Raw genomic sequence first — 21586 nt, forward strand, 5'->3', positions numbered from 1 at the left:
ATCCCAAAAAAAACACATTTCGGAGCTGAAACAAATGGCATATACAGAGGAACACGGATTTTCTAAAAGACTTAAAGCCAGAAAACCACTGAGGAGGAGTCAGAGGTCAAACCAATACTTCAAATTATGGATGAGAGGCAGTCCAGGATCCACATCCATAAAGAAACAGGCAGAATTATCACAGCACCTCCTTTAAAAACAGAGAAAGCTGGTATTTCAGGAGGAATTGGACACTATGCAGCCCCCAGCTATAAAGTGCCAAAACAGAAAGAGAAGTCAGCACCTCCTCAGTCTTCCCCTCCTCATTCTCCACACCTACCTACCTCTCCTCAGATAAGCCCTATGCATTCTCCAACTCAGTGCTAAGACTCACAACAGGACACTGTTGATCCATGGGATCTTTATGACCCTGATCCCATCCCAAGCAACGATCCAGACAGCTACCCCTCTGAACCATCGCCACCTGCAGATACTACTGTATATAACCAGGTCATAGCTAGGGCTGCAGCCTATTATGGGGTTACAATGTACACAGAACCACAAGAAGAGGATTTTTTATTCAATACATTATCCTCAACTCATCCTAGATACCAATGCCTCCCGATGCTCTCAGGTATGGTAAAACATGCAGATACAATTTTTAACGAGCCTGTGAAAGCACGCATTATAACACCTAGAATAGAAATAAAGTACAAACCTGCACCTTCTGACCCTGATTATATCACCCACCAGGTACCACCTGATTCTATTGTGGTTAGTGCTGCCAAGAAGAGAGCAAATAGTCAATCCTCAGGAGATGCACCCACTCCTGATAAGGAAAGAAGAAAATTCGATGCTGTGGGGAAAAGGGTTTGCGTCCCAAGCAGCAACCCAATGGAGAATAGCAAATTCAAAAGCACTACTAGCTCATTATGATAGACCCCATTTGGAAGAGATGCAAGATATAATACAGCATCTCCCCAAAGAACACCAAAAAAGGGCTCAACAGGTAGTGGAAGAAGGGCAAGCTATTACAAATAACAAAATAAGATCAGCCCTAGATGCAGCAGATACCACTTCAAGGAGTGTCAACACAGCAGTCACTATTCGTAGACATGCCTGGCTCCGATCTTCTAGATTCAAGCCAGAAATACAACAGGGTGTGTTAAACATGACCTTCGATGAAAACATCTTTTTGGGCCTGAAGTAGACACAGCATTAGAAAAGCTACGAAAAGACTCTGACACAGCTAAGGCAATGGGTGCACTCTATTCTGCACCATATAGAGGGTCATTTCATAAAACTCAATTTCGAGGTGGTTTCAGACCACAGCTGTCAGAGGCATCAACCTCCCAAACAAAGCCACCCTACCAAACACAGTACCAACAAGGTGGATTTAGAGGCACATATAGAGGACAATACTCTAGAAATAGAAGAAAATTCCAGACCTCTAAGCAGCCTGCAGCACACCCAAAACAGTGACTTCCCTCACTCCCTTCCACTCCACACCTCTCCTGTGGGGGGAAGACTACAGTAGTTCCACACACATTGGCAAAACTAAAGGAAGGCGAAAGCAAGTGTTCACGGACAACACTACTGATATGTGATACTGAAACAAACAGAGTAGGGTTGTGGACCATTTGTCAAGATGCTGTGCATCTCTGAACATGGCTGGAACATCAGTGCATATTCCTGGTGGTTCAGGCAGGTTCCCTGAATGCCAGAGCGGACAAACTCAGTCATCAATGCCTAGCAGATTACAAGTGGCATCTCCATCCAGAGGTGGTGCAAAGTCTCTTTGAGCAGTGGAGAGTGCCTTGGTTAGACCTGTTCGCCTCTGAAAGGAATGTGCAATGTCAATTGTTTTGCGCATTGAAGTTTTCAAGGTGGCAATCGCTTGGAGACACTTCATCTCAAGTGGAACCTCAGCCTCCTGTACGCCTTTCCGCCCATAATACTCCTGCCCAGAGTTCTCAAGAATATCAGGAACCACAGGGCCCAAGTAATCCTTGTGGCTCTCGACTGAGCACCAAGAGTCTGGCATTCTGAGATTCTGCACTTTAGCATCGATCCTCCGATCGAGCTGCCCCCTTCCGGAAGCTCTTTTGTTGCAGCAGGAGAGGAGGGTTCTGCACCCGAACCTGTCCACTCTCCGCCTTATTGCGTGGAGATTGGGCGTCCACATTTGACAGCTTTCGAGCTTCCACCCATGTCCTTCTGGCATCCAGGCATCTCTCTACCAAGACTGTATGCACCTGCCAATGGAAGGCATTTGTTATATATTGTGCAGAGAAATCTGTTGACCCTTTTTCTGCTTCTCCATCTGATGTCCTTTTTATTTTCCCCCTTGCCCAGCCGGGCTGTGCTTTGAGTACTCTCAAGTGTTACCTTTCTGCTCTGCCTGCCTTCTTGTTGCTGCCTGACCAACCCTCCTTATTTAAGTCCCCTATTCTGAATAGATTCCTCAAAGGACTTGTACATATTTTTCCCCTTCACCTTTCATTATGCTTCAGTGGGACCTTAATCTGGTCATTACTTTTTTGATGTGTGCTCCCCTTGAGCCATTGCACAATTGTCTCCTCTGGCTGCTTATGATCAAAACCGCTTTTCTCGTGGCAATAACATCTGCCCGGAGGTTGAGTGAGCTGCAGGCTTTGTCATTTATGCCTCCCTTCTTGTCTATTTTTCCAGACAAACTGGTGCTTCACTCTAGGGCCTCTTTCCTCCCGAAAGTGGTAACACCTTTTCACTTGGGCCAATCTGTCATCTTGCCCACTTTCTACACTCCTCCATATCCCTCCAAAGAAGAGGAGCGACTCTGCTGTCTGGACCCAAAAAGAGTTCCAGATGGACGACCAACTCTTCGTGAGCTATATTGGGGCTAAGAAAGGTTGAGTGGTGCAGAAGAGAATCATCTCCCTATGGGTCATTCCCTGCATCAAAATCTGCTGCACATTGGCCAAGAAGCAACCCCAGAGGGCTTGTGGGCTCAATCCACCTGAGCCAAAGCTGCGACCACTGCATTAGCACATGGAGTCCCAGTCCTGGACATCTGCCAAGCAGCAACATGGGCATCCCTGCACACATTTACCAAACACTACTGGCTGGAAAGTCAGGTCAGCAGGGATGAGCATTTTGCCTGTCAGTCCTGCAGGACATCCTAGTTTAAAAAATGTGTCCGCAGCCCACCGCTGGGGACAGTATTGCTTGAGTATCTATTTAAAGGTAGCAAATCTGCGACTGGATATCTCTATCAGATGAACAAGTTACCTTCGGTAAAGCATTATCTGTAGAGACAATGGGCCAGATGTATCAAGGTTTTTTGCATTCGCAAACGGTGCGAATGGCTGTTTGCGAATGCAAAAAGCCAGTTCAGAATGTAAGAAAGACATTCTGAACGCAATTTTAAGGAATCGCTAAAATAGCGATTCCTTAAAATTGCGACCCTGTTTAGAGAGTCGCAAATTGCGACTCTCTAAATAAATCGCAAATAAAGATTCCTTATTTGCGATTTCTTAGCACATGTATGAAGCCATTCCTAAATGCGATTTGGGCATTTAGGAATCGCTATTTACCCCCAGGTTGAACCTGGTGGTAACCATGTGCAAAATTTAAAAATGCATTTTAAATGCATTTTTTAAATGTACATGTAAAGCACACATGCCCTTTTGGCATGTGTGCACCTTACATGTCCCCAAAAATAATTTTGGGGTGCAGCAGAGGGGGCCTTAGGCCCCCAGCACCCTGGGGTTTTGCATTCCCAAAATTGCGATTTCTGGTTAAGAAATCGCAATTTTGGAAATGCAAAAAATTTGCAGATATGGGCCAACAGGCCCATAGGTGCGAATGGGGCCGGTATTGCAATTTGTGATTCGGTAATAGCATTTGCGATTTTTAAGAAATCGCTATTACCGATTCGCAAATGTGATACATGGCATTTTGCGAGTCGGAAATAGCGATTTCTTAAAATTCGCTATTTCCGAATCTCAAAAGGCCTTCATGATACATCTGGCCCAATATCTAGCTGCAGATTCCTAACCAACCCACCCATCCATCTTTTCTACAGACAGATTTCTAGGGCTAGGGATACTGTCTTTCAGGGCTCTAGGTTGGACACACCAGTGTCTGTGCACTTCATGGCTCTGTGCTCTTGGCCTGGAATGTTGTGGAAAAGTATCTGATGTCAGCCCGCTGAGGTGGCACCTATATAGGTGACCGCAACATCACTTCCAGCTCAGATGATGCACGAAGCTGATCACCACCACCTACCAATGCGCAGGGGTACTGCTCATGCAAAAATATTTAAGATCCAGTCCGATGAGGCTAGATATTGTTGCTACCACATAATTTGTTACCGAAGGTAATTAACTTGTTCAATACGTCTATGTGACCTTTTATTGTTGCTGTTTGAGCTAATAATCTGTTTATTCTTTACAGGGTGTGCTTGCACCAGTTCCAGTACATGGGAAAACGATATATAGCCAGGTACTGTGTAAGACATAACTGAAGTTAGTCCTCCATAAGACAATTAAAAGAAGGGGTAAAGATACATGTAAATATTACGTGATTTATTTACCTGAAATGTATCCTTTGGCAATAATGTTTCCTGTATTGAAAGCAATGCAAGCAAGATAAGCTCCTACTATCTCATGAACAATATCCATGACAGCTCACTTATATCATATGTATTCGAAATGATGCAATCCCCAGCTCATGCCAGTTGACATTACATATAATGGCTCTGATGGCTCTGGGAAAAGACATGCAGGTAGAGTAGATGTGTTGTACGTATTCCAAGTTATAGTCGTTGCATACGGTTAATGTTATGTCTTCCCCAACACCCCCAAAGAATGTCAGAGCTATTGAAAATATAGATAATGCTGTCAACAACTTTTACCAAAATTGCAAGTATCACTTTTAGGAAGAGATCAAACTGAATGTCTCTAAATTTGACCCATCATGTTTTGGTTACAATGCTCTTGTGGCTTGACTTGCATCTTTCTCCATATCCTTGCTGCAGAGTAAGACTTGGTATTGTAATTATTACCTCAACAAGATGCTTTGGTGAGTTACAGGCACTAATCTTAAGACCACCTTTCACATTCTTCTTCATGGACAAATTGGTTCCCAGAAAAAAGTGGCTTTCCTTTCCAAGGTGACCCCTTACCTTTAGGGGCAGTCCGTCACCCTTCCTTCTATTTGTCGTCCACCTCATCCAACCAAAGAGAAGTAGAGATTACACCAGCCAGACCCCTGTATGATGGGCAGTTATTATGTTGACTGCACCAAGAAGATCCGGTCTAATGATAAGTTCTTTGAGGTTCACACATGTAGCCAAAACAGCAGTCACATTCAGAAAATGACTGTCCCTCTGGATAATGTTCCATAATAAAATATGCTATGCCATTGCTAAAAAGGAGCCAGGAGAGGAAACCTGTACTCACTTCACCAGAGCAAATTCTTCAACATGAGCACTTGCCAGAGTTATTCCCAGAGCTGAGGTTAGTTATGCGGTGACTAGGGTTTCCCTTCATACTTTCGCTAGGCATATTATCTTCGATTAACAGTTGAGAAGGGAGGGCAATTTTGCACGCTCAGGTGTGCCAAGAGTTCTTAGTTTCTATATTCCATCAGACCCACCTCCAAGGAGGGATACTTCTTTGAAATGTATTCAACAGGTGAATCTGCAGGTAAAAGTATCCATCATAAGAAAAAGTTACTTACCTTTGGGAACAATATATCTGTTGAATAGTTTAGCTTTCTGCAGATTCCTTCTTGATCCCACTCGCCTCCCCATTCTGAAAGATGGTTAACAAACACTTTCTTAAAAAGGTTCAATTTTTTTTGTACTGCATCACATTAATCGTCATGTCGCTGTCTCTACCTCTAAGAGTACAGAAAAAACTGACTGGGTACTGATGTCATTGCAACCGTTTGGGTGCTATATTGCTCCAGTGGCATTACCACAGTGGCACTTCTGCCCCAAAATGGACCCAAGACACTGTTTAGGTGTTGGAGAACTGAGGTAAACTCTCCGTATGCAGTCTGGGGCCATGGGATATTCATCAAATGAGGAATCTGCAGGTGGATAGAGTATCCACCAGAAAGATTCTTACCAATTGTACATTACTTTTTGTTGTGTCTACCTTGCAGTAATTTACTTTGTTACTGATGGAGGAAAGTTGAAGAAGTTTTGATTCACCACCTCAAATACTTATCAGACCTTCTGACCTGTCCTTGAACCTGTCACCCAAAGAATGAAGTTTGGCAAACAAAATAACTAATTTTCAGTCGTTGGTGTCCAGAGAGGTGACCTGTGCCTGATATCAGTCACCTACTGTGAAGTTCATAGAGGTGGTTTGTTTTATTTAGATCACACCAGGTCTCCTTTAGAAAGTCTTTTAGTCACAATGGCCATTCACCAGGCAAGTTGTCATCCAAAGCATGAATAGCATATTGCTGTTTCCTGCAATTTGGATTGTACTTGTTTTAAGTTCTGAAAAGGCAAGTTTTGGGGCCAATACGGTATGACTAGTGTACTTTCCAAATAGCTGTTTGAAATTACGTGCTGTATGCAAGATTGAGACTTGCCTCTGCAGGATGTTTAGGTAAAGCCTCTTCTAGTCCAGGCAAAGATAATTTTTATTATTTCTATCTGTTATGAGAATGTTGGGATAGAGCATATGCCAAAGTACAACTTGGTCAGTTTGGTCACTTTTGTGCTCCAGAGCTATTGTTTGCTCCTCCAAACAGTGATTTCACCTCCTGTGTCAACCAGTGTTTTTGTTCTTTGTGGAAGGAGAAAAAAGGATTGGAGTTTTTTAATGTTTATGGTTGGCCTTGATTTCTTATTATTCAAATTGTTAAAGATGTGCTTTAAACAGATGCACAGGTCCACTCCTGTGCTGGAAGGAATGACCACACACGATAAAGGAAGAGCGATTAGGGGATAGAAGAGTTGCTATAGTAAATAACAGCAACTGTATCACAAGTGAGAACAAGGAAGTAGATTTTTACCTGCTGCTATGGTACCCACACTGTAGAATGCTGGCTCAATATATGGTGTACACCTATAGGTGAGGTGCCCTGTACTGAGTCCAGGCGACCTTTAGTGATAGTGTAGGAGGTTCTAGATAACCAGAGCTCTTAAAGGGTAGCTGTGCAGAACAGTTAAGGCTTATCCAGGAGGGTGTAAAGCAGTTGCAAGTACCACATATATCTGATAGAGACTTCTAGTTGCAGATTCCTACCCTTAGAATTTCCCCCAGGCGTCAGACGGGATCCGGAGATTTTTCTTCGAGCAATACCTTTCACATCGGTAGACTCTGCGGGCGTTGTTGTCATCGTAATGATGTCAGGAGTAGTATATAGACACCGCCTTCGCGTAGTGACATCAGTTCTTTTCTTTCTGCGCCACATGCTGATCCGGAGAAGAGCTACCCTGGTCTCTTTTTGACCGACTTCGACAATTTTGTCGAGTTTCTGTGAGATATTTTGTGTGTCAAGGAAGTCTCCGAAGACCGCTTTCGAGCCGCGCGAGGACTGTCACCGCACGATGTTGGTGACGGATCCGTATCGAATTTGTCTGTGGTGTCTCGCACGCAACCATGACCGAAGTCATGACTCAACTCCACGCAAGTCCCGGTCTCGATCGAGAGGAAGGTCTTGAGACCGTTCGCGGAGCCACAACCACTAGTCGTCTTCTAAATCTTCGAGTGCAGGTAAGAAGAAGAAGAAGTCGAAAAGGTCCCATCGCTCTCCGACTTCGCCCCGTCGCTCGGCTGATGCGAAGTGGGAAGAGCGTCGATGCTCAAGGCCTCCATCCTCAGAGCCTGCGCCTGGGTCTGCTCCGCGCTATCCTGAGTTTCCCAGAGCAACCCCTGCCCAACTTAAGGAGTTCTATGAGGGCATGCACCTCATCTTTGGGCGGACCGACCCCGATATGCCACTTTCGGGCCCCAGGGGTTCGGTTGAGGGGCCTTCGGGTTCCGTGCCGGTGGCTTCCGCTCAGGCCACTGAGGTCCCCTCCGGATTCTCACCGGCCACACCCTTGAGACCTTCCCCGGCACCGGGTCAATTGTCGACGCGCCCGACGTCGGTATGCCCACTATCAACATCGACCCGATCCTTATCCCTGACGACTCGGAGTTGGAGCGGCGTAGGCCGACACCGTCTTTGTCTTCGATGGGGCCTATTCGCCCCAGGTCGGATTCGGACCCTTTTTCCTATGGGTCCGAATTTGGGGAGGGATTGGATGGGTCCCTGTACCCTTATGAATACCAGGATGACCCATCTTTGGACTGGGCTCAGGAACTGGGCGACACCAGTGGTCTGGATACTTCCGGAGACACTGGCATGCTGTCTCCTCCTACCGTGGCTACAGCAGAGGGAGCAACTTATGGTATAGTGGTCAGAAAGGCAGCTGAGGATCTTGGCCTTGAGCTTCCTACTGTAGAGGTGAGGACCAATCTCCTGACGGAGGTGCTTCAGCCCGGGGCTTCCACATCAGAACCCCTTTTGCCATTCAATGAAGCCCTCACCAATGTTCTTTTGGGTACTTGGTCCAAACCAACACAGGGCCATCTATGAATAGGACTATCGCACACCGCCATCAGCCCGCTCCAAACGACCCTAAACTCCTGTCCCAACACCCCATGCCTGAGAGTCTCGTCATCCAGGCTTCCTCTTCTTCAGGCGCATTCCCTTCCGCACCCCCGGACAGGGAATCAAAAAGGTTGGAACAGTTTGGTAAGAAGTTGTTTTCTTCCTTCAGTCTCCCGCCACGGTCTGTGAACACTGCATGCCTTTTGGGCCGCTATACCCACAAGTCCTGCTGTAGATACCGGAGAAGGCCCGTGCTATCTTCTCCCAAACTGTTAACGATGGGAGAGATGCAGCAAAGTTCACAATCCGTTGTGGGCTGGACACGACCGACTCTCTGGGCAGATCGGTTCCTGCGACTGTGGCCTTGAGACACCACGCCTGGTTGCGTACTTCTGTTTTTTCTGGGGATGTCCAACAGTCCCTCATGGACATGCCCTTTGATGGCTACCGTCGTCTCTTTAGAGACAAAGCGGACTCTGCCTTGGAGAAATCCAAGGATTCCCGGGCTATGGCTCGGTCCCTTGGTCTTTCCACTGCCCCTTGCCCCCCGCAGTCTGCTTTTCATCCCTTTCGTGGCCAAGCAAGGGGCTCCATGTTGCGTCCTCCACCCAGCCACGTGCCACCCATGCTGTCCAGTCTCTGCGTGGCCAGGGACGCAGAATCCCACATGGCCGTGGAACAGGGAACCAGAGGTCTGCCCAGCCCACCTCTGCCCCCACTGCAGGCTCCAAACCCTCCTAGTCAGTCCCCTCACTCCCATCCAGTTGGTGGCAGGATTAGCCATCACCTGCTCCACTGGGAATCCATCACTACGGACAGGTGGGTTTTGCAGATCGTTCAAAAGGGCTACTCCTTCCCTTTTGAATCTGCTCCACCATCCATGCCTCCATCCTTCAGTCAGATTCCAGAGGATCATTTGGCACCTCTCCGCCAGGAAGTCGCAGCTCTCTTGGCCAAGGGAGCTATAGAAAAGGTCCCTGTGCCCGAAGTAGGTCGTGGTTGTTATTCCCACTGCTTTCTGGTGCCGAAAAAAGACAAGGGCTTGCGTCCTATCCTAGACCTTCGGGACCTGAACTACTGCCTCAAGAAGGAGAAATTCAAAATGCTCACCCTGGCTCAGGTTTGTTCTGCCTTGGACCCAGCATCAGGGGAATCTCTCCGACATGGTCCAGATCTCAGAGGGGACTGCGAAAGACCTGCAGTGGTGGCTTTCGAATCCGCATTGGGTCCACAGCAGATCCCTCTCCCTTCCCCAACCAGATTTATCTATAGTGACAGATGTGTCACTTCTTGTTTGAGGAGGCCACATAGGAGAGGCAGAGATCAGAGGCCTCTGGTCTCCGGCGGAGTCTGGGCTCCATATCAGTCTTCTGGAGCTCTGGGCGATCAGGCTTGCGTTGAAAGCATTTCTTCCCTCTCTCAAAGGGAAAGTAGCACACGTGTTCACGAACAATTCTACCACCATGTGTTACTGCAACAAACAGGGCAGAGTAGGGTCCTGGACCCTTTGTTAGGACATGGCTGGAACATCAGGGCATTATCCTGGTGATTCACCATCTGGTGGGTTCTCCCAACACCAGAGTGGATGAACTCAGCCGTCGATGCACATCCAATCACGAATGGCGTCTCCACCAGGAGGTGTCGCAAGGTCTCTTTCTGCAGTTGGGAGAGCCTTGATTAGATCTGTTCGTCTTCGCATAGAACGTGCAGTGTCAGCTGTTTTGTGCCTTGGAGTTTCCAAGACGGCACTTGCTCGGAAACGCTTTTTGTCTCGAGTGGAACTCTGGCCTCCTTTATGCCTTTCTGTCTATACTACTTCTGCCCAGAGTTCTCAAGACGATCAGGAACGTTCGGACCCAAGTCATCTTGGTGGCTCTGGACTGGGCACGGAGAGGCTGGTATCCAAAACTATTAAGCATGTCCATCGTTCCTCCACTCAGACTGCCTCTTCGGGCGGATCTTCTGTCACAGCAACAGGGGACAGTCCTTCACCCAAACCTGTCCAACCTCCGCTTTCATGCATGTAGATTAAGCGGCGCCAGTTGATGACTTTTGATCTTTCCCCCCAAGTCTGCAATGTTATCTTGGCAGCCAGGCGTCCCTGCACCAAAACTGTATATGCCTGTCATTGGAATAAATTTGTGGCATGGTGCACCAATAAATCTGTTGATCCCCTCTCTGCCCCTCTATCCGAGGTTCTTCTGTTCATTCTTTCTTTGGCCCAGCAGAGCTCTGCTTTGGGCACCCTTAAAGGGTATTTATCTGCCATATCGGCCTTCCTTAGGTTACCTGATCAGCCCTCACTTTTTAAATCTCCTATTGTGAGTAGATTCCTGAAAGGCCTCACCCATTTATTTCCTCCCACTCCATTTATCATGCCTCAGTGGGACCTCAATCTTATCTTTACTTATTTAATATGTACTCCCTTTGAGCCGATAAACAATTGTTCCTTACGGCTCCTCACCTTCAAAACTGTCTTTCTTGTTGCCATCACCTCTGCTCGCAGGGTGAGTAAGTTTCAAGCCCTTTTGTCTAAACCTCTATACTTGTCTGTGCACCTTGACAAAGTGGTGTTGCACACTAAGGCTTCCTTCCTTCCAAAGGTGGTTACGCCTTTTCATGTAGGCCAGTCCATCACCCTGCCTACTTTCTACACACCCCCCACATCATCCTTCTCATGAGGAGGAGAGACTCCACCGTCTGGACCCAAAAAGAGTGTTGGCGTTCTATCTTAAACGTACTTACGATTTCCGGGTGGACAATCAACTCTTTGTCGGGTATCTGGGTGCGAAAAAAGGGAAGGCGGTGCAAAAGCGTACCATCTCCCGATGGGTGCTTCTTTGCATCAAAATGTGCTACGCTTTGGCCAAGAAACAACCCCCTGAGGGCTTTCGTGCACATTCCACCAGAGGAACTGCTGTTTCCACTGCGTTAGCATGCGGAGTTGCTGTCCAGGATATCTGCCAGGCAGCCACGTGAGCGTCCCTGCACACGTTTGCTAAACACTACAGCCTGGACAGTCAGGTCTGTAAGGACTGCTGCTTTGGTCTTTCGGCCCTGTAGGACTTCCTAGTATGATCTTGATTCGCAGCCCACCTCCGAGGATGGCATTGCTTGGGTATCTATTCTAAGTTAAGGAATCTGCAACTAGAAGTCTCTATCAGATGTGCAAGTCACTTACCTTCGGTAACGAAATATCTGGTAGAGACATACTCTAGTTGCACATTCCTTACCGCCCACCCATCCTCCCTGCTTGCAAACTGATTTCTGCGGACACGGATTCCCCTTTCAGGTCCTTAGCTCTGGTGCACCAATCTCCGTGTTCTTAGCGGCTCTGCGCTTTGGCGTGGAAAGTCGTTAAAAGAAACTGACGTCACTGCGCGAAGGCGGCGTCTATATACTGCTCCCGACATCATCACGGCGACTACGATGCCAACGACACCCGCGGAGTCGACTGACGCCACCTACCGACGCATAAGGGTATTGCTCGAAGAAAAATCTCCGGATCCAATGTGACGTCTGGCGGAAATTCTAAGGTAAGGAATCTGCAACTAGAATATGTCTCTACCAGATATTTTGTTACAGAAGGTATGTAACTTGTACGTCAGTCAGTGGTATTATTTATTATAACACAAACACTAAACCAATTTTGATATATCTCCTAACCGGAGATAGGAACATACAAAATTATATTCAGAAACAGGCAAGTAAAGGCATAAAATAACATAGGCCCCCATGGGAGGGTTTTGGTCACGTGGAGGGGGAAGGGCGGAGCAAACCATATACTTAAATAAAGGGGATGCAAAAATCAGTACCAACCCAAACTACCACCCAAGCACCCTTAGGACTGGGGAAGTACTGAAACGCCAAAGGTAAGTAGATAGGATTCCCCAGGTGCCCATGTGCAGACTTGTAAACTCTGGGTCAGAACCCATAGGATAGCATGGGGAAGTTGCGGTTGAAGTTTTTGAGTTTTAGGACCATTCCCAGAGGACCCAGAGGAAACCTGTTGGGACAAGGGAGGTTCAAGAGTGCTCACACCCGTGGATACCTAGAGAACTAGAGTATCTACACCAGGTAGCCAAGGTGCATGGGGTGAAGTTGTGTCAGAACATCCTGTTTAAGTCAATGGGGGACCTCACGTGTCCAGCTGCTGTTGTGACCCGTGGACCAGGTCAGTGGAACCCAGGTGTGAATTCAGGAAGAAGAAGACCTAACAAAAGAGGGGACAGAGTCCAGACCACCCAAAATTGCCCAGGTGAAGTTCAGGCAATGCAGGAGGATCCCAGGAGTCTTCTGCAAGCTGTCCCACACCGGTCATCTGATTGCAGAGGGGTCAGTGGTCAGCAGACCCAACAACAAGCCTTAGCAAATGCAAGAAAGAGTTACATAGAGTGTTGCAGAATTTTGGGGACCAGGAAAGTCTAGGAGACTCTACCTTTGCAGGTAAGTCAGGGCCAGCCCTCAGCAAGCAGGAGAGCCAGCAGGAATCTATGGAGCCCCCTGCAGGACCCTCTGGCAGCAGGCACAGGATGTCACAGGGAGGCCTCCGCATCAAAGAGGTATGTCCACGACTTAGGAGTTGCAGAAAAGACGTCATTCTTGAAGCTGTGTAGGGCTGGAGGCTGGGGCTTCTTGGAGCTAGGAGGTCTCTGGACAGGAGAGCCAACAGGCCTTGGCAACAACAAACAGACGTGGTGCACAGGGGTTCTGGCCAAGCAGCTCCAACGAGGGACCACAGTCTTCTCATATGCAGAGAAGACCGGTCAGACCTCTGGAGCCATTGGACAGCAGGATCCACAAACCGGTCGTCATCATTGAGGTGCCTGCGGATGCAGGGGAACGACTCCTTCATTCCAAGGGAGATTCCTTCTTGCTTTCCTTAGTGAAGGCAGAGTCGTTGTGACTCTGGAGGATGCACGGCCATAGAGGTTGCAGAGACCTGGCAATGTACTGGGACAAAGTTGCAGTAGGAGCGTTCCTACTTGGTGCAGTCTTGTCTTGGGGACCAGCGAAGTCCAGCAGCGGTTCCAGTGTCCAGGTTGCAGAAGTGTCTTGCAGAAGAGTCTTCAGATGGATCCACTGACGGATCTACTGACAAACCCAAAGGGAAACCCTTAAGTAACCCAGGACGGGGGGTTGGACACTTACTGTAATGACCCACCGATCGGGGGGTGAGGGCCGTCACCCAGCTGGACTAACGAGTCAGATGTTGCCATGGGCCTCTGCTCGTCTTAGTTCCAAGATGGCAGAATCAAGTGGTCACCTGGCAGAACTCTGTGCACCTCCCTAGGTGAGGAGCTGTATGGGGGGGGGGGGTAGTCGCTCCCCTGTCCTTTGTGTGGTTTTGTGCCAGATCGGGAGCTGGGAGCTCCTGTACTGGAATAAACCAAATGTGCCCTTCAAAGCAGTGTGGTGGCGCTCAAAGCCCAGACATCTATTTCTAAAGGAGAGGTGGTAACGCCTCTTCTCTACAGGAAATCCTTGGTTCTGCCTTCCACTGCCTTACTTAGGCTCAGCAGGAGGGCAGAACAGTGTCTGGGATCAGCAGCAGCACAAGCTGGTATGCACACCCTGCAAGCCTGTACAGGCAGACATGGGAAATATCCTAGGGAACATCCACAGTTCATGGTATCATGCAACTAACACTGAAATTGCTGTAGTTTGCATGATTCCAACATGTTTGATACCAAACATGCTTTGGTTCGGTAAAGCCATTATGTAGTTGGAATCTCGTGGTGACCAGTGTCCACTGCATACCTTAAGATGGTTTTCTCACACTTACAAAACCCAGAAAATGGAGTTGGGGTTTGTAGGGGCACCTTTGCACATGCGTGGTCCCCTAACACTGAAAACCATGCACCCTACCCTTGGGCTGAAGGGCCTACCTTAGGGGTAACTTACAGAGTCAGAGTGTGGTGACTGCAATATAAGAAAAACCTTATATCTGGGGTGAAAGGTGCATGCACCATTTCACACAGACCATAACAACAGGCCTGTAGTCATGGTTGGTATGGGTCCCCCATGAGTGGCATAATACATGCTGATGCCCATGGGGGACCCCTGGTGTACCAACGCCACTGGATAAGTACCTTTTACTAAAGACTTACATGGGTGCACCATTATGCCAATTGTGAAATGTAAAAGTTACTTACCAACTAAATTTAGGGAAGAGAACACTGACACTTGGGTCCTGTTTAGCAGGATCCCAGTGTACTACAACCTAAACATACTGACACCAGGCAAAAAGTGGGGGTAACTGTGACTGAAAGGTGCTACTTTCCTACACACACTCCTGGCAAATCCATTACCACAGGGTTCGGTTTAAGATTCTAAAATACAGAAGACTCCAAAAACTGAATGACAAAGACCTCTAGACCTTGAGATCTTCTTCGGATGGTCACATTAAGGTGAGAAAATTGCATTCTATCACAAGCAAGGTCATAATAACATAGAGACTTTTATGCAAAAACAGAAGGGGTATAACACTTTCCCGCTCGACACACAAGGACCACCCTAAACCATTGGGAATAGAAATTTGAATTTACCAAGATACATCATTAGGTGGTGAAGGATGAATATTTGTAGATCTGCACTCCTCTTTGGCCCCATCACACCTGCTATCACAGGCCTCGGTGAGGGATAATGGACTTCCAGCTCCTTATGCTCCTCCACATAATGGAGGAATCATATTGGTGTGCTTTTAAAGCATGTATATTAGAACACTTGATAATGCTGACATACAGGTCCACTAGCCCATATTCTGCTTAAATATGTGGGCCCTGGGCACATCTGAAAAGATTACTGGATGGATGTGGTTACACTATGAAAGGTTTTTATTGTGTTGTACAAGTTACTCTGTCCAATCTACCTGTAGGAGTTTGGGAATCCATTCTTGTGTTACATGTCATATTGTAAACCGTTTCTCTTGATCCTTAATTCTGACGGTGATGTGCTAGAACACCATGTGGCGAATAGCTTGTTTCTCTTAATCTTGTTTCCTACGAAAGACCCAGTGGATAAGTGAAAAATGTCTGTCCAATAAGAGGCTTCATGGAGACGTTGTCTGCATAGGATATCACCATTTCAAGTTAAATAAGTCTGTTTGGTTGCTTCCTCATAAACTGCAACCTCCTGGCTCCCCCTTCCTAGTGTAAAACCATTGTGGAGCAGTTTGCCATCCCTTCTTTCTTGAAGCCATCTTATTTATCTTCTTGGGAGTGCAAAGCAACTGTCTTCCCTCAAGGAATATTTTTTGACTACCACTGCTCACCAAGAAGCTATATGTAAAAGCTGTCCACAGCCATTTATGTAATGCACCCATCCCTCTGCCTGGAATAGAAAAATGAGCCTCAGAGGAGCGATCAGGTCTTCCACAAAATAAGGATACACTAGATTATTTTCCTGGACAGCAAACATTGAACACATTTGCTCTTTAATGTGCCATGTTCAATTTTTGCTATCAGAAATGTGTGCTAAATAGTTCCCAGAGGCTACAGTGCCTTTTCAACAGTCTGGGCTAAAAAAGCTGATGTTCAACCATATTACTATTTTCAAGCTTCTAACCTTCTTTTCAAACACGCTAGCTTGGACCACAAGATGCCAAACACTTAATAGCTAATCCCTACTCTGTTTAACATTAATGTGCAGCCTCTGAAAGACATCATATTGGGGCATGGATTTTCACTGATATCATATGCTGATGACGCCCTAATAACCATTTCCCTAACACCAGACAAACCAGCTCTCTCCACCAAGCTCAGTGCCTGCCTCAAAGATGTCACGGGCTGGGTGTCCAGTAAAAAACAAACTTAACGGTGACAAAACCTAGGTCCTGGTGATTGGAAACAATCCCACCTTATGGACCAAACTTCAAACCTGAAATAAAAAGCCTGGACTTCTAGAGCTATTGCCACCTTACCACCGTGGTCCAGATCAAGAAACTAGCAGCTGCCTCCTTTGGCCTTCTTAAGACACTTTTGGAAGGTCCTGAGTTGGCTGCCTCAGGCCTCTCGGAAAAAAAACAGTAGTCCAAGACCTAGTGCTTTTCCATCTTGATTATGGTAACTCAGTTCACCTGGGAAGTCCTTTGTATGTAAACCAGCGCTTACAAGTCATCAGAATGATACAGCTCGCACTATTCTGAAGATCCCCAAGTCTCAGACGGTCTCTGCATCCTAGGCAGGGCTGCACTGGCTGCCAGTCCTCAAAAGAATCACATTTAAAACTCTTTGTGATATATTGGGTGAGACACAATAAAGGTCCCTTCCTAATAAAGCGATTACTTACCCACTAAAGATCTACAAGACTACTACGCTCCTCTAATCAAAGACCTTTTACTGTACCTTAGATCAAGAGATCAAAAAGTTGAGGACGCTCTTTTGCCTACTTGGCTCCAAAGCTTTGGAATTCTCCACCTCCATGTAGGAGACTGATCAAAGAAGAATCCAAATTCAGGAAATTACTTAAAACACACGTCTTTGAATTACCTGCTTTTGGATCAGCCACTATGTGATGCGCTTGACTTTCAGCACTTGGAGGCCCGTCAGGTAGCCATGTGCTCTACAAATCCATAGCATAGTATATTCGAAGTACTTTAGAGGTATAACATATCTGGAAGACTTGCTTTATTAGCTTGGTGATAAAGGAATAATCTGTTCCTATTACTATATTGTCTTCTTGCGTTGATCTGTCATATTTTCCTGTCCACTCCTTCCATCAGAGTGTTGTGCATGTCAATGCTTTCACAGGAGGTGCAGTCTCAACTTTTAGAAATATATTTGAACCGTGGAAGGCATTTTGATGATATTGTACATAGATTTAACACTAAAAATAATGTAAAGAGTCAAGGTAAGATAGCTCAGTCGCGGAGCGAGTCACTGAAATAATTTTACAAGGCACTACAATGCAGGTCTGTGCCTGTACCTTCTCACAGAACCCCCTGGCATGGAACTCCCCTATCTTCAACAGCAAGGTCCTGCCACAGATAAAGTCCAGTCAGCGTCTTAACAGTCAAGTGACCGAAACCTCTGCTTTTGGTTAAATATATGCTTTGAACGTAAGATACCTAACTGATATCCACTATGAGAAAACCATGTAGAAGAACATATTAGGCAAGATCTATATTTGATGATCCTCCTGCTCAACCTTTGTAATCTTTCTCCACACTTCCTTAAACTGTCTGATTACTTGGAAATATCTGATTCTCAGGACACATAGACGTAATTGTAAGTAAACAGTACTCCCTAAGTGAACAATACTCCCCACACTGGCTCTGGTGCTCCCGCTGTCTTTTCCCCATATTACCCACCCTCCAGCCTCTCTGTGTGTCTACATTTATCTATCATATGCAAAGCTCATGGACGAAGAATTGTGGCAGATGAACCCACTAGAATCGTAGCACAGTTAGATAGTGCAGGAATGTGGTTCGAGTAGAAATAGGTGTACACGATTTGTTAATCAATGTATTAAAATAATTAAATTCACTTGTTTGATAAGGGTTATGTTGTTTGTTAAAGTGCATGTTAAATGGAGTTTTCTCAATTTTCATTCATTTATGTTTATATATTCAATTATTGCATGCAGTAATTTCTGTTAGTTTGTATTGATTGAAAAAATGGTTGGAGTATGGTATACTTAAGTGTTTTGATTTAGAAAAACAACTACGTACAACGTGATTGAAGTATAGTTTCTTTGTGAACAGCCAAAAATCTTAATTTGAAAGGTGATAGTCCGTTTTAATAAAATTAAATGTTTGCAAACTGTTAAAACCCATGAACTGTTGAACCATATAGAATGCATGATGGGGCTGCAGCTCTGTTGCAGACCTCTCACCCGTCCTTAGCCTCTAAATGTACTGTGCGCCACATCAAGTTTCTTCACACCCCCACAGCATGCAAGATCACAGCAAATGCATGTTCTCTTGTACTACAGAGAGTAACACCAAGAACGAACAATTGGCTAAGGGATCAGGGATGTGCGTATGCCCAGCACTGGTTCTCACCTTTCCTCTGCTCTGGTGGTGGTACACAATAGGGATTTAGCCAGTACTGTTTGCTAACACAGGTCACTTTTCTGTTTTCTTCACTCAATTGCTGACAAGTTTAACAAAGTGTATGGCTCTTCTTCCCATCCTGCCTGGGTAAGCGGCTGCAGATGTTGGACTGCCTAACTACATTCCTGCTCCATTGCATGTGTGCCTTGCATAGTTTTCCATTGCACTTTTGTTTTCCTTTGTTTTGCGTGTTGCCTGAAATCTCACATAAGATTATCTTATATTTAGCCCATCTCTCCATTTGCATCTAAACTATTTCCTTGAATGTACAGCACAACAGTGGTGCATGCAGATAAACAACATTTTTAATGTAAAGGCATTTAAAGGCTTGCGTTAGCTTTTGCTTTCTTTACAATTAGAGGGATTTTCATTTTTCCCGACAATAGCAGAAATTGGGCCTATTTGCTATTGTATTATGCCTCTTTTTTTATTTGTCATTGTAACAGAATGATTGGGCTGCATAGTAGTTCAGAGTTTAGTGCCATTTGTGCTGCAGCTGCTTTACTAACTCTCTCCCTGTCCGGCCGCATACGAAAAGTCTAACTATTGCTTCTGTACCATTTCACCCATCTTACAGGAACCAGGAGGGGTTGGGACCCATAGTTCATGATCGAAAGTCTCAGACATTGCCTGTTTCCCGTAACAGAACAGGAATGATGCATGCCCGGTTACAGCAGCTGAGCAGCCTGGATAACTCATTCACTTTTAACCACAGTAAGTTACACAACAGCCCTCATAATCAAAGTCCTCACCAGCACCACAAACACTGCAGACAGGTCGCAGGGCCCATTCCATGCTTGTGTGGACTTCAGTCCTTTGAGGCAATGAAATCGATCCCAGTGAGGTCCCAATCAAACATTGGTGCAGAATGGCTTGGCAGATGACACAATGTGGAGCAAGGCTTGATGCAGTGTTACATATTTTTACACGGAAGAAAAAAATATAAACTCAAATCATGAGATATTGCTAGGATGTTTCTAATATTAATATACCTTACAATTTTACCTCAAAATAAAGCAATCTTCTGAACAATACATTTTAAGAAGTAGTTCTTATTAACGTTTTTACTATTCATCTGGCTACAGAATTTAATAAGTCCCCAGCATTTCATTTGTCCAAAGAATAAATAGTTGAATGGGAATTGTAGCATGTAATGTAGCAGGCACTCCTCCACATTCTGACAACTGTGGTAGGACAAGTCTTTAAAAAAATATATTTGTTCTCTTGAGAGATTGTGTGAGAAAAGTCCATGATTTACTTTGTGTGGATGAGAACAAGCATCCAATAATGAAGTGACTTTTTCTGTGTTTTCAGTGTAAAAAAGATATCAAGTGTGCTTGGAATATCTGTAGACAATGGTAAGACTTAATCAGGTTGATGTCTGTTTCTAAGATTGCAAAAATGGCATACAAAGAACCCAAACCCTCTCTGCTTGGCTTGCTTTTAATTGTTTTTCTGCTTTATTTTATTTGTTGACTTCACATCAGTATGAAATTGTACAGACATCATTTAAAGTAATGTTGCTAAAAGTACCACATTTGAAACTTTGTAAATCTAAACTACAATTGTTCCTTGTCAATGTTATGTCGGGTAACGTTTGGAAATTTGACAACACGTCTAAAGAAAGGAAGCAGGAAGGTGAAACAAAAGAAAACATTATTTTCCAGAATATATTATCTTGAGACTTAATACATAATTTAAGGCTTGCATGTGGAGTTGACAGTTGTGCTCATGTGAATACAGTGTTTCATTGTAGATGTTTGTGCATCATCTGAGCAGGTGCTGTTTTGACCAAGTAAACCTACTTTCCTATTACCAGTCATGTATTTATCTCATTGTACATGAGCATATGCATACACCGATGCTCTAGAGTATACAACTCGAGGATATGAATTATTCCAAATGATAATTTACTTATTTTCACATTAAAACAATGTTCTGCTGGTAAAACTGTTATGACTATCTCCATCAACATCATTCATACCCACATGAATTAGCACAGTGTTGCTTAGGTTCCGTTTTATACCACTTACGCGCATATCCAACTTGGTTACACACTACTGTAAAAAAAAAAAAAAAAAGTGAACTACTAAAGCTGGAGAGAAGAATCTAGACATGACTTGTTGATATGCTGTTGTCTTCTTAATAAATGTAATGTTTGAATGCTTGTTTGCTGATACTGCTAGTCCTGGTCTGCAGTTGTCAGTTTCTTTTTTCACCAATTGTGAGGCCTTGGGTACAGTCCTTTTTGTCAGTATCTTTGGCAGCCTGGAATTAACAAATTGAGGTTGCTAAAATGGTTGCAAGTGCATGGTCGACTAATCTAACAAGAAGCAACATAACCCTAAGCATAATTGAGAAGGTTATGTATAAGTAGTTTACTTTGTCTTTACTGTCTCTCCGAGGGTGTTGGCCTGGGAGGTGAAATTTATTTATAGCTATGATCTGTATGAGGAGTTAGGCTCCTTAGTATATTTCACCTGAAAAGATATTTCTCACCTAGAATTCTGGTTCTTCATGCTTGTTACTCTGGAGAGTCAATGCTTTTTTGAATGCCGTTCTTAGTCCCTTTTCTCTGGTTACCAGGCTTGTACGTTTTGTTCACCTCTTTATTTCCAGACATACGGTCCTGAATTTTGTTGGTCACAGTGTATTCTTTAGTTTTTGCTTATTAATGTTCTCTCATCACATTCCCTGTTTTGCAAGTGTTGGACTGAGGTGTGGGGGGGGGGGGGGGGGGTCTTGACTGTCACTATCTCCCCTGTCTGCCCTGTATTGTCTCATTTGTTGGTGAACAAAGTTTTATGTTTTTTACATCACCTACCCATCTCAGTGTGTCAATGCTTAAAAGGACACCCCTGAATCTCCGCAGCTCAGTCTGTGACTACATGCTCTGGCACAGTGAGGAAGTTATGCTCTGCTAGTTCTTTGACACAATGTATTCTTTTC

General features: G+C 45.3%; 1 protein-coding gene across 9 annotated transcripts in view; it reads left to right on the plus strand.

Moving 5' to 3' along the window:
• Positions 1-21586, plus strand: part of DOCK9 (dedicator of cytokinesis 9) — a 989328-nt gene that overhangs the window by 768468 nt on the left and 199274 nt on the right. For 4 of the 9 annotated variants that reach the window (XM_069205169.1, XM_069205168.1, XM_069205174.1 and 1 more), the window contains exons 37-38: positions 4417-4464; positions 19215-19351. In XM_069205169.1, coding sequence (XP_069061270.1) covers positions 4417-4464; positions 19215-19351 — 185 coding nt within the window. Of the gene's footprint in view, positions 1-4416; positions 4465-18516; positions 19352-19951; positions 19996-21586 lie in introns of those variants that run through there. The other 5 variants (XM_069205175.1, XM_069205171.1, XM_069205172.1 and 2 more) reach the window with 3 other exon arrangements.

This window comes from Pleurodeles waltl, chromosome 8, assembly GCF_031143425.1.
Source record: "Pleurodeles waltl isolate 20211129_DDA chromosome 8, aPleWal1.hap1.20221129, whole genome shotgun sequence".
In the NCBI taxonomy this organism is placed as follows: Eukaryota; Metazoa; Chordata; class Amphibia; order Caudata; family Salamandridae; genus Pleurodeles; species Pleurodeles waltl.